This window comes from Vipera berus, assembly GCF_964194415.1.
Source record: "Vipera berus genome assembly, chromosome: 3".
Taxonomy (NCBI): domain Eukaryota; kingdom Metazoa; phylum Chordata; class Lepidosauria; order Squamata; family Viperidae; genus Vipera; species Vipera berus.
Genome location: NC_138204.1, coordinates 121159913 through 121177565, shown reverse-complemented (window position 1 = coordinate 121177565; position 17653 = coordinate 121159913). Strand labels below are relative to the sequence as shown.

The window sequence follows — 17653 nt, the reverse complement described above, 5'->3', positions numbered from 1 at the left end:
CACTGCTTTTTTACATTTTGAGAATGAACAAATATGAACATTAATATGTTTCCACAACTGAATGTCTTTACTGCAAAATGTAAGTCTTTGCTTAAAGTTCCTGGACAATAAATATTTGTTTTAAAATTATTTTTGTTGAGTTAAACTGTCTGGAATCTGGAACTACAAAGCATTTAGTTCTGGGAGCCAGAGCACATATGCTTCGCTAGATGCCAGTCTGTCATAAGCCATGGGGGGAGGGAGCTGTGGGGAGACAAGGAGACAGACCGAAAGGAAGACGGGGAAATCGAAAGCAATCTTTCTGCCATCTGAGACATCCCAAGGCTGAGGACATGGGAATGGAATGTAACACCTCTGCATCTATCCAACCTTTGGAGGGACAGTTACCAAAACATCTTCAAATATGACTGGACAATGGCAAGATAACGGGAGTGGACTGGAAAAGGGGAATTTAACTAGGGAATCTTAGCATGCAAACTGTTAAGTCTGGCTTTGCTCACTGTAACCACTTGGCTTTTAGTAAAAGTAGCCTTTTTGCTTCAAATGAAGTTGAGAGAGTTTCTTTCCTAAGGGACCAAGCTGGGCCAGATCTGACTACAACCTTCCTATATAGTTAGATGACAGCATCTCTAAGGATGCTCTTACTGGATTAGCTACTTATATAATCACAAACAGATTCATTTATATGTGAAGTGTTGGAAACAGATGTCTTTCTGCAAGGAGACTTGGATATGAGACAGATGCCTTGAATAAAATCCTCTGATGTAATGTCTTGTGACTTTTACCTCAAAATAAATAAACAAATAAAAAGACCTTGCTTACAATGTCTAAATATCTAAAGTTAACATTTCTCATTTTTTACATTCCTCTGAAACATTTCAGGAAAGTGATCATCTTATGACTTAGCATACTCATTTATTTGAATGTCTCTCCTTGGCCTCAAGAAGGAGAAAAATACTTGAGTTCCAAAATGAGATATCAGATAGGAGTCATGAGATTACTGTGGTCTCAACTGAGTTGCTGTAGTTGCTGTCAGCGTTAGAATTTTTAAATGCCCCCTTGGTCCCAGAGCAACTAAAGAATCATTTTTAAAGTAGTACTTTTTAACAACAAAGACTGTGAAATTTAATTAACGTATTTAGAAAATGCATAATCTACTTCAAAATCAAAACTTAATCAAAAGATTTACAACAATAATAAATCCAACACATCTACACATCATAAATTAAAACTACAAATATCGGTTACATAAGCTATTTTTAATTGAATTCAAATGGCACTATCTTACAAGGTTAATAGTGAGCATACAAAGTGTGCTGTTGCATACCTAAATTTATACATGTTAATAAATAAGGAATAAATAAGCAAATATGCTCAGTAATGTTAAGCTTTTTTATATCTATTTCTCTCCTTTTAAAGCTATTTATATGCTGCAATTGCTTCATGTTCTTCTTCAGAGAAAGGCTGGCTATGAACCAAGATCTGAACGTTTAACAAACATCAGATGAAAATAAACCAGGGAAGAATCCAGTCACATTTCCTCATGCTCCAAACTCTGTCTAAGTTGTCTGTATTACAAGGCATATAAATAAGTAATCTTAGATAGACTGATATGACCAAATTATTTATTTGTCCAGTGGCTTCGCTAATTTATGTCAAGGCAGTTATCTTCAGTGACGGCTTTTAAGTGGATTTCTGTGTTCTGGGAAAATTTAAAGACAGGGCAGTTGGAACCAACGTTTTCACCAAAACCACTGTAAATCTGCTAACTGGATGGCAATTAGCCTGGGCGCCCATTTTACTAAACAGTGCAGATTTGTCCTGAGATAATGTGTACACTAGGTCTACTACTCAGTTGTTCCTAAAAGAGTAACACTAATATTCAGATGTGTTTCTTGCATTTTACATTATATTTATCATACTCTTAATTTCTCCCAATCTTTTACAAAACAAATATAATAGTGAAACCTTTTCTTTATAAGATTGGTAAAATAATGATGGACTTGAATTGCATCAACAAATCACACTGAAGACAGATTATTTAACATATCTGCATACCTGCTCTGGCCCCATTAAGCAGACTCACTGAAGAAGCAATTTATACAATTTCTTGTTATTTTATTGTCACAGTATTTTAAATGGAAGTAAACAAAAATCATTAGATATCAGATTATCAACAGTCTATGTCCAGTCTATTAATGAAACCATAGCTATTGTGACCTCAAATTGGAGCTTCTTCTCCAAACAATGGCTATATGATTTGACCTCAGACTCATGTCTCACAATGCAGTTTTGCCTTATAGCATGGTTTCTGCAAGGCTAAATATTTTTCCATTTTTTAAATCAAAGCTTCAGAACTGAAATTATACAAACAGAATAGCTGGGCTTTACCTTCTCAGTGTTTGAACCCATTGGCTTTCTTTTATCCTGACAGAAATTAGCTCTCAGAGCCACACTATGCTGACTATAAAACAAGAAATGTTGTCAAGATGAGACATAACACAAACAACAGTATTACAGTATTACGATAAATAAAACTAGAATATATATTTGAAATTCAGATGTTAATATGTTCCAGCAGAGGATCTTCTGCTCAGTCTATTTTATTTACTATGTACTAAGTGTACTAAGCTAATGGTTTTCAGGCAAAACATACAATATATTTCCATTATTATACATGCCTCCTTTTTTTAAGAGGCAAGGCAAACGGAATAACCTCTATAATAAATGCTAATACTTCACATGCTCCAGTGATCCAATCTATTTGGAATGGCACACTAACTTGCTTAGTGTGCCCTTTTTTAAACTCTGGAAAAAGGTTGCTTAACAATAATTTTTATTGAGAATTTTTACTTGAAAAAAAGAATACTGTATATAAAAGAAGCGAAAATGTGCAGGGAACAATAGAACTATTCATGTAAATTAGGGAGGTGAGTATCTGAGCTTCGTCCACATATTTTTTGCTTGTTCAGGACTTAAAATATGTTTTTTCCTCTTATCACTACAAGCAGAGTAAACTAGATCAAAAAGCAAGGTGTGAATCATGCAGGAATTTATGATTCACACACCTGAAAGTTGAGGTATGATTATCAATTATGATTCAGAGCTTTGTCACCTTTAGCTGTTCTACTATTCAGTCAGTTCAAGAAGTATGGGTGGGGCTAAGATAATAATCTGCTAATATTTTTCTGTTTTATGCAATAGTTGATGAGAAAAAGGAAAGATTAGTTAGAATAAGCGATTATACACTCCATGGGTTCTGAGAGCATGATTACAATACGAAAGCAAATCTCTACCATCGGGTATTCTGTATCAAGATAGGTTAGAGTTCAACTGCTACAATCCCCAGTTAAAAAGAGAGAAAAGTGTAATAATGCATAGATTTTAATTTAATTTACAATTGTAAATTAGTAAATTGGGAACAAGGATCTAAGCAGCACTACTGGCTTTATAGGCATTCTTTTATTGTGAACAGTTAGAAAACTAGATAATAGCAGCCACAAAAATAAAAAGATTTAGAATTCCATTAACCACTGGGAACATTAGAACTATGCACATGTACAACGTTATGCTGGTGGAATAAAACTATCCAGCAATAGGATGTTGTTTTTACCCAGAACAGGGGAATTCTATGAATATGTGCATTAAACTGTTTTAAAATCCTTCATCACTGCAAACAATACAAGGATAAAAATCTTCCAAAAAGAAATAGGTTAAAAGCAAGAACATCTGAATCAGTTTTTGCGAATAAAACGCTAAGATGTACCTCCACCGTACTACGTACCCTATTTTTTATTTTCATTTCGTATTATGACTTATGAGGTCCACAAGATGCTGAAAGTACGGAATGCGGATTTTAAATCCGGCAATATGCTGGCACTTAGAACAGCCAGAGCTAATTTTCAAAGTGCCATTAAAGGTGCAAAGCAAGACCATTGCCAGAAAATTCAGAACTTTTTTCAGGATCCAACAAACACCAGATGCATGTGCCAAGGAATCCAGGCCATTACAGATTATAAAGTGGCTCCATCAAGATGCAAGAACGACACAGACTTCCTAAACAAGCTGAATACATTTTTTTTGGAAGATTTGAGGCATCAAATGGCACTCCTGCTAGGAAAGCTGTGCCTCATCCTGACAAGCAAGTGCTTAGCTTTGATGTCTCCTCTGTCCGGAAAACACTGTGGAAAGTTAACATTCGGAAGGCAGCTAGCCCAGTTAATATCCCTGGGCAAGTTCTTAGGGAATGTGCAGATGAACTGGCTTGTGTTCTTAGAGATATTTTCAATCTCTCATTGCAGCAGGCAGTGGTCCCATCGTGTTTTAAGATGGCCATCATTTTGCCAGTGCCAAAAAAGTTCACAATTACAGGCCTCAATGATTACCGTCCGATTGCACTGATATCCATCAATACAGTATGAAATGCTTTGAGAAGCTGATAAAAGACATTATTGTGTCTAGCCTACCGCCACCATTTGACCCGCTTCAGTTTGCTTACTGACCAAACTGCTCTACAGAGAATGCTATTTCTTCTGTTCTCCATCTGAGCTTAGAGCATTTAGAGGAAAGAAATACTCACGTGCATTTGTTGTTTGTCGACTTCAGTTTAGCATTTAACACAATCATTCCCCAGCATCTAGTAGACAAACTGGGCCCTTTAGACTTACACTCCTTTGTGCAGCTGGATTCTTGATTTTCTTACTAACAGGCCCCAGTATGTGCGAGGTGGAACAAATATTTCTAACACCATTTTCTTGAGCACAGGTTCTCCTCAGGGCTGCATCCTAAGTCTGCTGCTGTTTACCCTGTTGACCCACGATTGTTGTGCTAGGTCTGCCACAAACCATATTGTGAAGTTTGCAGATACAACAGTAGTGGGCTTTATTCAAGTTGACAATGAAGGTGCTTACTGCAAAGGGGTTGAGGATTTGGTAAACGGATGTAAGGAAAATAGCCTAGTTTAAAACATTGGAAAAACCAGAGAGATTATTATCAATTTCAGAAAAGGCAGGCACAGCCACACTTCTCTGTGCATTAATGATTCACCAGCACAAATTCCTGGGTGTGCAGACATACCCAATTCCAGCAGCCGTTCCTTATACGTTTTAGCCTCCAGTCCCCTGATCATCTTTGTTGCTCTTCTCTGTACTCTTTCTAGTCTCAACTTCTTTTTTACATCGTGGTGACCAAAACTGGATGCAGTATTCCAAGTGTGGCCTTACCAAGGCATTGTAAAGTGGTATTAGTACTTCACGTGATCTTGATTCTATCCCTCTGTTAATGCAGCCTAGCACTGTGTTGGCTTTTTTGGCAGATGCAGCACACTGCTGGCTCATATTTACGTGATTGTCCACTAGGACTCCGAGATCCTTCTCACAGTTACTACTACTGAGCAAGGTACCCCCTATACTATACCTGTACATTTGGTTTTTCTTGCCTAAATGTAGAACCTTACTTTTTTCACCATTAAATTTCATTTTGTTAGATAGCGCCCAGTGTTCCATTTTGTTCAGATCCTCCTGTATCTTAAGCCTATCTTCTGGAGTATTGGCTATTCCTGGCAGCTTGGTGTCGTCTGCAAATTAGATGAGTTCCTCATCTATCCCCTCGTCCAAATTGTTGATGAAGATGTTGAAGAGCCCTGGGCCCACAACAGAGCCCTGGGGCACCCCACTACACACTTCCCTCCATGTAGATGCAGTTCCATTGAGGACCAGACGCTGAATACGGCCAATCAGCCAGCTACGAATCCATCTGGTGGTGATGCTGTCTAACCCACATTTTTCTATCTTATCAAGTAGTAGATTGTGATCTACTTTATCAAATGCCTTACTGAAGTCCAAGTAAATTATAACCACAGCATCCCTCTGATGCACTAATTTTGTCACTTGGTCAAAGAATGCAATAAGATTTTTCTGGCATGATCTGTTTTTGACAAACCCATGTTGGCTTTTAGTAATGACTTTGTTTGCCTCTAGGTGCTCACTGATTCGTTGTTTGATTATCTTTTCCAGAATCTTCCCAGATATTGAGGTCAGGCTGATAGGTCTGTAGTTTCCTGGACCCATTTTTCTTCCCCTTTTTTGAAGATGGGAACTACATTAACTCTTTTCCAGTCCTCTGGTAGTTCCCCAGTGCTCCAGGATCTTTGAAAAATATAGTTCAATGGTTCTGAGATCACATCTGCCAGTTCCTTGAGAATCTTGGGGTGTAATCCGTCTGGTCCTGGTGATTTCAACTTGTCTAGGCTGGACAGGCGCTCACTTACCATTTTTTTGCCTATCTTAACTTGTGTTTCTATTCTGTTTTTTTATGGCACTATTTTTGATCGGTTGGTCTGTTTTTTCCCTTTATGTAAATACAGATGCAAAAAAAGAGTTAAATAGTTCTGCTTTCTCCCTGTTGCTTGTCACTTTCTTGCCACTTTTACCCACTAATGGACCAATCATTCCCTTCACTTTTTCCTTGTTTCTTACATGTTGAGAAGCTTTTTTTGTTATTTTTGACTTTAGTCACAAGCCTTAGTTCATTTGGAGCCTTAGCTTTCCTCACTTCATCTTTGCAGGCACGGGCTATTTGCTGATATTCTGACTTAGTTATGTGCCCCTTTCCACTTTCTGTACTTGTACCTTCCAAACGCAGCTAGTCCCTGCATTTGGAAGCGCTCCATAGGTGCTGAAACATTTTTTATCCCAATGGAGATCTGGCAGAAAGCTCCGTTTCTCAAGCGCCCCATTCCAGGCATACAGAGCTTACAGTCTCTGCCAGATCTCCATTGGGATAAAAAATGTTTCAGCACCTATGGAGTGCTTCCAAATGCAGGGACTCGCTGCATTTGGAAGCGCTCTATAGGCACTGAAAGACTTTTTATCCCAACGGAGATCTGGCAGAGACTGCAAGCCCCGTTTGCCTGGAATGGGGTGCTTGAGAAACAGAGCGCTCCTTTCCATGCAGTCACAGAAGGTACTTCAAAATGCAGGGAATCCCTGCGTTTTGAATAGCCCCACCAGAGCACAAACAATCCACAATGCCAAATCCTAACCCCCACCCCACCCCACCCCAGGACATCCACAATGCCAAATCCTAATCCCCACGCCAGGGTAACCACATTCCTTCATTAACCTCCTTTCCAGCTCCACTCTCCGTGTGCAGGGCAACAAAAGAAGTTTGCAGGACTTAAAAAAAAAAGATCAATTTGACCTTCCAACTTCTTGTGGGGGAAAAAAAGATCTCGCAAAGTTAGAAGGTCTGTTTTTTTTTATGGTAGTCCCACAGTCTTCTTTTATTACCCTACACGTGGTGATGGAGAACGGAGCTGGAAAGGAAGGGAGGCTTTGGGGAAGCAAGGGGAGACGGGGAAGGATCTGCTCTGGCTGCCACTGCCTCACTCCGCCAGCATCAGGGCTCGGAGGCTTGTTTTCGCCGGAAAAGGCCATTTCTCAAGCCCCTTCCTGACAAAAATACGCCTCCAGAGTGAGCGCATCTCGCTCTTTAGGAAGGGGCTTGAGAAATGGCTTTTCCCAATGAAAACAGAGACACAGAGCGAAACGCAAGCCTCGCTCCAGAGGCTTGTTTTCACCAGGAAAAAGCCATTTCTCAAGCCTCTTCCTGGCAAAAACAGAGTGAAAGCGCGCCTTGCTCTTATTGAGAGCAATCCTGCGAAAACAAGCCTCCAGAGCGAGTGCGCCTCGCTCTGTGGCTCCATTTTCACCAGAAAAAGCCATTTCTCAAGCCCCTTCCTGGCAAAAATAAGCCTCTGCAGTGAGCATGCCTCACTCTTATTGTGAGCAATCCTGCAAAAACAAGCCTTCGGAGCGAGCTTGCTTTCGCCAGAAAGGGGCTTGAGAAATGGCTTTTTCCGGCAAAAACAGAGCCACAAAACGAGGCGCTCCATTTCTAAGCATGCATTTTGCATGCAAGACGGAGCTTCCAGTTTCCCCAAGGTCTCCATCCTGGTGAAAATTGTTCCGGTAGTGGCGGAAAGAAGTTGGGGGTGGGAGCAAAGGCCGCAAGAGTTCAGGCTACCGTTCTCTGCAAAAGAGGATCAATATTACAGGTGTTTCCACTGACTCTTCTCTCCCTCAAAGGCAGAAACTGCAGTAGAGAGGAGACGGATCTTTTCAAGGTAAGTGAGTCTGGCGCAGCAGGAAGGGAGGGGGAAGCATGAGGTATCTTAGTGGGTCTGGGAGGCCTTGGGGGCCTATTCAATTCCATGGCCTTCCCCACCCTGAGATACCTCATGTGCACTTAACGAGCCACATGTGTCTTAAAGAGCAAGGGAGTGATCTCGTTCGAAGTATGAGATTCACTCTATGGGTTTTTGAGTTACGAGTGGAATGGGCAGTTCTCCATTACACTTGTAACTCGAGGACTACTTGTACTGCTTAATTTTTTAGATCAGCCAAAATTGGCTACATGATGCCACTTAATTCCCACATTTTCTTCAATTACTCTGAAGGATACAAGAGTGCCAAAACAGGAGGAAATTATTTACTCGCATATGGTTTATTAGGAGTTTTAAAATATTTTCAGGGGGAAGGGCTTGTTGGTAATATTCACATAAACAACTACCTTACTGTTTCCTAAGACCGTGGATGAAAAAGAAGGGACGAATGGACTTGTGACAAGCCCAGAGTGCATGGATAGCCACCTCAAATTTGTAGTATTAAAATACAGTCAGCCGTGGAAGCAAAATGTTCATATAGCTTCCTTTTTAACAACACTGAGGGAAAATGTGTGTCAGAATGAATGTTGTTTGGTATGATGGTACAGAAATCTAAATAAATATTTAGCGGTAGTGAAAAAGGGTAAATAAATTCAAAATAAAAGCATTGTCTTCACTCTTAGTTTTGCTCCAAGTTCTTTCCAGCCCCCTATGCTTAAAAAAGGTAAGTTTGTAGTCCACTGGTCAGATGAAGATTTGATTGGTAACTTATACATATTACCATATATTTTTTTTAACAGTGGACTTCTAGCATTTTAATTCAGTGCATTCAGAATACACTAACACAGAGATATATGAATATTGTAGACAAGAAGGTATGTCAGTCCGTTTGTACCGTGTCCAATGTTTTAAATAATAAACTTAATAAATTAAAATAAAATAAAATAAAAAAAGAATACACTAGCACACAGGTTATCCAAATGGTTCAGAATTTTTAATGTAAAAAATGAAACTTTCACTTCTGAGCTCAAGGCAAGCACAGGACTAGGCAAAGCTTCAAAATTAGAGAATGTTATATTAGTCCAGCTGGATACAATCAGGTTACAAATGACAAAGCAAAATAAGATTGCAGCTGGTATAATTGTTGTTAAAATATACTCATGCCTAAAGCCATCATTTATACATTTCCAGATACCAGGTCTTGAATATATTCCCAAGTTATAAAGCAAGCATTCAAAGAAAATACAGCCTCACTCTAAACCAGGGGTCCTCAAACTATGGCCCATGGGCCATATGCAGCCGACCTGTCTTTTTATCCAACCCGCCTCAACCTCCCGGGCAAGCCATCCAATCGCAAGGAGTAGGTGGATGGTGGTGAGAGCCCCAGCCAATGGCGGGATGGCAAGTTGGTGGGAGAAGATTTTTTTTTCCCCAGTTTCTCCCTCGCGCGCCCAAGGGCGCACTCCTGCTTTGGCCATGCCCCCTTCCTCTCCTCCTCTCGCCTATTTGCGTTTTTACCTCAGGGCCAGGCTAAGAGGTTTAGGCCTTGCTTGCAGCCTCGGCCTTGGTTAAGGCAGCCAAGTCTGGTGATGACGATGTCACTGCTGCTTCTGAGGCGGGTCCCTCGCTAGACACTACGGAACCTGAGCCCCAGCCTCTGCCACTGCTGACACCACCGCCATGCCAGCCAAAAAGGAAACTGGTGCTGCCGGCCCTCAATATCACTCCCACCATCACCGAGTGACCCAGCCCCACCAGTGGTTGGAGTGGGGTTGCTGGAGTGGGGTGCTGGTTATGGATCTGAGGGGAGCGGGCAAAGGGTGAGATATTGGGGGGGGGGCAGCAAGGGTGAGCGAGAAAAAAGGAGGAGAATTTGCTCCTGGAAGGTTATTTCAGGGTTGCGAGGGGTTGTGTGGAGCTGAGACGATGAAAGGTCAGGGGAGCCACTTGGAGGGAGGATGCTGTTGGCCTTTGGAAGAGCATCCCGATCCATGAACAGGGGTGGTGGTTCCCGCATCCAGGTGAAACCCCGAGAAGTAGGCAAAGCCAGAGGTGGTAGAGCAGCTTGGAGGAACCGGGAGTGCCGGTGCTGGTGATTGAGGGAAACTTCATTGGCCTTTAGGGTCCAGGAAAGGGTGGAGGAAGGATGGGGGCATTGGGATGTGCCCCATGGGAAAGAGGAATGAGGTCCTGCCAGGCAGGTTTTTCTGCCTTGAGAATGTCAATCAAGGAGAATATTTCTGGCTCAGGGTTAAAGTGAAGGGTCCTGGGGGAGGGGGATGTGTCTCTGAGTATGGTGGTTTTCTTGTAGACATTTCAGGACCCAAAGTGGGATAATAAGTGAAGTAATGATGTTGTCTAGTTTGGGTCATGAGACATCTACAAGAAAGTCACGAAGCTCAAAAAGGACAAAGGAACAACCGCCCTCCTCCTCCTCTTCTTGTCTTCTCCTCCACTCCACAAACCCCATTCTCTTCTGGCACTGTTGATGTTACCTAGTTTGGGTCATGAAATGTCTGGAAGAAAGCCAAGCTCAGAGAGCAGCAAGGACTCCACAACCGCCCTCCCTCTCCTCTTCTCCTCCTCCATTCCACAAACCCTCTCTCTTCTGGCATTGCTGATGTTACTGTTCTGTCCCAGCCTACTCGAGCTCCTTGTTAAGTTCACAAGGGGAAAACCCCTGTTTAAATCAAGCAGGCAGAAACCACAGGACAAAACCCAAACCCCTTTTATTACTCACGGACTTGAGACAAAACAAACGCAATTCATCACAACTTGATTCTTAGTCCAAACAATTGCCTTAGGCAACCAGCACCTCCCACACCTTCCCTTTTATTATGCAGCCAAGGTGTGGCTTTCCTAATGCCTACTCCTTTGCCTCTGGAGCTGTGCCATTGCATTCCTCTGTCCTGCTCTCTTTGCTTGCTGGCATTTACAAGCATCCTGGATATCACCCAGCTGTGAGTCATAACTGCCCCCCTCAGATACCCAGCACAGCTGTGTCTCAGCCTGAGCACTAGTAGAGGGGCCAGGCTCCTTGTCAGACAGTAAGTCTTGGAGCTCCTCAGAGCCTCCCTTTGACTCTGTTGTCACTCTAGGCCCCTCCTCCTCCTGTGAGTCCTCAGACTCAGGTGCCGGATCCATGGGCTGGCAAGGAATCACAAGTTACCTAGTTTGGGTCATGAGACGTCTGCAAGAAATGCTGAGTGGAAATGGCACCTTGCCTTTCTGACAGATGTAACAGAGCTACTCAACAGTTTCAATGTGCAACTTCAAGGAAAGGGGAAGCTCATCTGTGATATGCATTCACATGTGAAAGCATTTGAAGTAAAATTGGGACATACTCATTAAACAACTGAGGGAGGAAAACTTCTGCCATCTTCCCACAACTCAACAACTATGTGGAAAAACCAGCAGTTGCATTCCCAAACAAAAGTGTGGATTCATTGGAAATGTATATTTTCTTCACTTAAAAACTCATTCAAATAATTAACCAATTCTAATAAGTCTTTATTGATTAACCAATTCATTTTTCTTGTTTCATTTTTTTTCATTTTAATACTTGATTTTACATTTTTCCATAATCATTATTTTTTTCAAACTATAGTCCGCCCCCTCCCCCAATAGTCTGAGGGGCAATGAACAGCCCTGCCTCCCCCCCCCCCGTTTAAAAAATTTGAGGACCTCTGCTCTAAACCAAACCTCTCTATTTTTAAAAGCAAACCAATTATTCTTTTATATTTTGTGTTTTCTCTCAGGCTTCACAGGGAATTTTCAGACACAATTGTAAGACATGAATTACTACTAGCTATTCCACACTGAAATTTCCATTCAGCAAAGGCACTTTATACAGATGAGCCATATAGTATAAAAAATGCAAAATACATACATTCATGCATATACATGCATACAATCATTTTAGATATTTCAAACTTACCTCCAGTTCCTTAATTTTTTCTTCCGCTACTTTTTGTTTTTCTAAGAGCTGGTTGTGAATTACTTCTTTGGGATGAAGGATAAACCTGCAAAAGTATGAAGGGAGAAGAAAACAAAACAATCTAGTTTATTAAACATTCACAGATCCAGTCCTGTAAATGACCAAAAATGTTCAGGGTGGCGTATATTGGCTCCTGCAGCAAAACACATAAAATAACAGAAGTGATTTTAATTCACAGTAAAGCTACTGAGTTTCACTGCATAAGGTTTCCAGCTATTCGAGATAGTTTTCATCAAGTTACAGCAACAAACTGAAAAAAAGGTTGTCCTCATGAGACCTATCAATACTTAAGACTTGAAAACCAATATGGTGAAGTGGTTAAAGGCACCAGGCTGCAAACCAGGTGACAGTGAGTTCTAATCTTGCCTTAGGCACAAAGTCAGCTGGGTGACTTGGGCTTTTCATCCTCTCTCTCAGCTCCATGAAGAAAACAATGAAAAACAATTTCATAGACCTATCCAAACAGCATTCAGGAGTCAAGACTGTCTCCAGGACAAAAAAATTAAAGAGCTATTAATAGTACTGTACGAATTCAAAACCTGAGCAACATTTTCAATCTGAAATTTAAGTAATTCACTGGTTTTCAGTAAAAAGATACTGAAAAGCATGTATGTACAACATATAAAAGATCCTTAACAAGGCTACTACAACTAATAAATGCAAGGTGGTTATATGAAATTTAACTACCATAATTAAAATTATATTTCTGGATCACTTTCTCCACTACAAATTTTGAAGACTTAATTCAGAACACATCTAGCCGACATTAAACTGATATGTTTTTGATTACCCATCTTCCAAAAAGTTTTTTTCATCTGAAAGTATATGATGTTTAAAAAACATGTTTTAAATTACCTGATTTAGTAAAATTTTCTCTTCCTTTGAAAGAAAACATAATGCCTTCTACATAGTAGGAAATAATTAAAGATAACATGGATATAAAAAAAACTTTAAATCAAGGGAAAAGAAATTTCATTTGAAACAAACTTAAAAAGAACTGAAAACAAGAAAAACTATAAATAATGAAAAAGAAAAAACAAATTTAGTAAAAAAAAGTAATATTGGATATAGCAAAAATAATATCAAAGCTTTATAAAGGAAACAGAAAAAGGAGGTTTTGAAAACACAATACAGGAACTTCACTTGAAACCACGTTGACCCATTTTTCTTATTAAAGTATGAAAAATATCAGTTATTTAAAAATACATCTGCAGCAAATTCCAGATCAATGAACTTTTCTGTTGCCTCATGATGAAAAAAAGCATTTAGTCCAGAGTTCAGAAACAAATAAAAAAAAATATCACTAAAAAAATGCCTTTTCAATGTTACAGCAAATGAGTCCCCCGTTAAATATGTTGTGTTTTTAACTATATGTGGAAAAAGATTTGGAAAAGATCATTACCTTTACATTCATTGTCGATATCAGAATCTAAACAAAATCCAGAATATTAATTTCTTTTTAAAAAAGGATAAAAACTATTGTCTGCTCAGTTTTAATAAGAATGTTTAAAAACCATACTGTATTTCTATGAAGTACATCCTGGACACAGATAATTTCATATCGAATATCTTCAATATACTCAGTTCTATATCTGTATCAAATCTGCAGCACGTTTATCATAATTTTTAAAATGATTTTTTTCCATATGTACATTTATAACTAAAACTTTTAATTTGGGTGGTTTCTGATCCAGGATTTTGGACTAGAAGATCTCCAAGGTCCCTTCCAACTCTTGTTATTCTGTCTTCAATTGTTTCTTTATTTCGTTTCAGCTTTTAAAATTTCTTCAGGCTATGAATAAATTTGGCCTTTTAGCATGGAAGAAGGGACTTCTTTACCCTTCGATTTTACATACATAAATAATATAAATTATGAATGATACCAAGGGTTTACTTGTTGCTCATTAAATAGGACAAAGGATACAAGATAAAGCTTTAAGCTGGCAGGGAACCATGGATCATAATCAAAACATCGTAATATCCATATTACATATACACACCACAGATACATACAGACCAATCACTATTTCTTTTTAGGGAAAACAATATTACGCAAAACACAAAAAAGTAAGAAACAGTACAAGTAGTCCTCGAGTTACGGCCATGTTTAGCAACCATTCAGTTATGATGGTGCTGAAAAAAGTGACTTACAATTGGTCCTCACACTTACAACAGTTGCAGCATTCCCACGACCATGTGATCATGATATGGGTGCTTAGCAACAGTTGCACATTTACAACGGTTGCCGTGTCCTGCAGTCATTTGATCATTTGTTATCTTCTCAGCCAGCTTCTGACAAAGTCAACGGGGAAGCTAGTAGAGAAAGTCACAGCCGTGTGATTTCTTGCTTAACAATTTGGTGATTCATGTAATGACCATGTCAAAAAAAGTCCTAATATCTGATGTGGCTATGTGAGGCCTCACTTAATGACTGCACTGCTTTACACTGGATTTTTCGGTTCCTTTTGTAGTTCAGGGTACAGGGTCCTTTATTGGTTTCTTTTGTAACTGTAAGTTGAAGACTACTTGTAAGTCAAAAGAAATAGTAAGAAAAAGAAAGCAGATCTAAACTTCGTTTATACCAACACAGCTCAACTGACTACGTTTCATCCTTTTATCCTTACAAGCCATCTTTGCTTTCCCTACATTAAAACAACAGTTCACCTGCTGGTCTTTGATTTTTAATCTTCTCACATTTCTCTTTTTGAAGATTTTACCCTCGGCTCCACCCAGTCATCACTTTCTCCATCTTTCCTTTCATCTCAGACATTCTTTGTTCCTTCAAGTATTTATTTTCTTATTTGTTCCTCATTCTTTCTGCATGATCAAACCATCTAATGCACGGGTGTCAAACTCACCGCCTCAATGATATATCATGACTTTTTTTGCATTGCCAGAGCTGGGTGGGTGCGGCCTTTGTATTATACAACCAGCCCACGGGTTGGCAGTTTGACACCCCTGATCTAATGTATTTCCTTTATGCTGGTCAATCACATTCATACAGTGGCAACCACAAATGGACAGAGCAACTGTGGGGGGAGGAGGGGGAGGAGAGACTAATGAAAACCACATTAGGAAACAATCCTTGCCCTTTTTCACCAGTGAAGGTTGCAGTGCAATGCAAAAATGCCAGGGAATTCCTGGAAGCTTGGCACTCAAGACACATCAGCTATCAAGATACTTAAGATAAATCACATTTCAATACCATTTAAAACAGACAATAAAAAAGAAGGAAACAAAAAGACCAGACCATATCCACTTTAGTAGCCAACATCCAAATAAGCAGTAATTAAGATCAAACAATCAATCAAGCAGAGAACAATACCCTACTCAAGGAACAACCAAGGAGAAAACAACACTGGCAGTGCAAACTGCAGTAAATAAACACTGAAGCAATGAAGATGTTACCTAGTCGGGTAATGAAACATCTGCACGCAAACCAAGCTCAGATAGCACCAAGGACTCCACAGTGCAATGCTGCTTTTGTCAATCTGAGGCAATCAGTAAGCTCCTCGGGATATCTATGCTTTTGTATTCGTTATTAATTAATTATTCTCTCTCTCCTCATTTTCGCAAACTTATGTAACTCATGTTCACTATACTCATTATTTTTATGACCCTCCTAACATATCCAAGTCTCATTTGCATATAATATAAGTGGAGAGAAGTAAGCCCTTCCATACAGCTCTTTTCAAATATTTCAACATGCCACCTACTACCTCAGAATCGTATCAGAGTAGAGCAGAGCTGGAAAGGAACTTGGAGGTGAATAGAATAGAGCTGGAAGGGACCTTGGAGGTCTTCTAGTCCAGCCCCCCCGCTCAAGCAGGAGAACCTATACCATCTCAGACAAGCCTCTTCTTTAAAATCTCCAGTGACAAAAGCGCCCACGATTTCTGAAGGCAAGCTGTTCCACTGGTTAATTGTCCTCACTGTCAGGAAGTTTCTCCTTAATTCCAGGTTGCCTCTCTCTCTGATCAGTTTCCAACCATTCTTTCTTATCCTGCCTTCTGGTGCTCTGGTGAATAACGTGACCTCTTCTTTGTAGCAGCCCCTCAAATATTAGAATACTGCTATCTTGTCTCCCCTATTTCTTCTTTTCTTTAGACTGGCCAAACCCAAGTCCTGCAGCCGTTATTCATATGTTTTAGTCTCCAGGCCTTTGATCATCTTAGCTGCTCTTCACTGAATCCTTTCCAAACTCTCAACACCTTTTTTGTGATAGGGTGACCAAAATTGGCTGCAGTATTCCAGGTGTGGTCTTACAAGGGTTTTATAAAGTGGTACTAATACCTCATGTGATCTTGATTCTATACCTCTGTTTATACAACCCAGGATGTATTGGCTTTTTTGGCTGCTGCCACACACTGCTGGCTCATGGTTAGGTGATTGTCCACTAGGACACCAAAGTCCCTCTCACAACTACTGTTTCTAAGCCAGCTCTCACCCAATCTGTACTTGTACCTTTGATTTTTCCTACCTAAATGTAAAACTTTGCTTTTCTCCACATTGAAACTCATTTTGTTGGATAGGGCCCATTGTTCAAGTTTGTCAAAATCTTTTTGGATCCTGAGTTTGTCTTCTGGGGTGTTGGCTACTCCTGCCAGTTTGGTGTCATCTGCAAATTTGATGAGTTCCCCTTCTATTCCTTCATCTAAGCCATTGATGAAGACATCGAAGAGTACTGGGCCTAAGATGGAACTTGTGGTACCCCACTGCTTACTTCTCTTCATGTGGATGTAATGCCATTGAGGACTACTCGCTGAGTATGGTTTGCCAGCCAGATACAGATCCATCTGGTGGTGATGTTGTCTATTTCACCTTTTTCTAGCTTACCAAGGAGTAGGTTGTAGTCTTCCTCATCAAATGCCTTACTGAAGTGTAACTAAAGTAGGTCTACAGTATTTCGCTAGACTATTAGTTTAGTCACTTTGTTGAAGAATGAAATAAGATTTGTTTGGCATGATGTATTTTTAACAAACCCGTGCTGGCTAGCAGTTATAACTTTGCTTCTATATTAGTATTGCTTGTAGTTATCTTATATGAGCTAGAGTGATAGATTTAAGAATTTATTGTTGGTAGCATATGGATGCTTATGATTGTTCTTTGTTTTTATACCCTGTACTTAGCTCTGGGAAGTGGGGGGGGGAGGGAGGAAAGGGGGGGGAGGGGTAGGGAGGGATAGGTAGGGGAGGGGGGATTGTTAAAGATAAAATGTATTTTAAAACTTTTCAATAAAAAAAACTTTGCTTATAGTTGTTCACAAATCTGTTTTCTGATTATCTTTTCTAGGATCTTCCCAAGTATTAATGTTAAACTGACTGGTCTGTAGTTTCCTGGGTCTGTTTTTTTTCCTTTCTTGAAGATGGGAACCACATCAGCCCTTTTCTAATCCTCAGGTACTTCCCCCGGTCTTCTAGTCCAGCTCCCTGCTCAAGCAGGAGAACCTATACTATCTCAGACTAGTGACTGTCCAGTCTCTTCTTAAAAAC

General features: G+C 40.0%; 1 protein-coding gene across 1 annotated transcript in view; it reads right to left on the bottom strand.

The window, feature by feature from the left end:
- PFDN1 (prefoldin subunit 1) overlaps positions 1-17653 on the bottom strand; it is a 49193-nt gene that overhangs the window by 15775 nt on the left and 15765 nt on the right. Inside the window, exon 3 of the mRNA XM_081322201.1 lies at positions 12102-12186. Within this exon, the coding sequence (XP_081178327.1) occupies positions 12102-12186 (85 nt within the window). The remainder of the gene's footprint in view (positions 1-12101; positions 12187-17653) is intronic.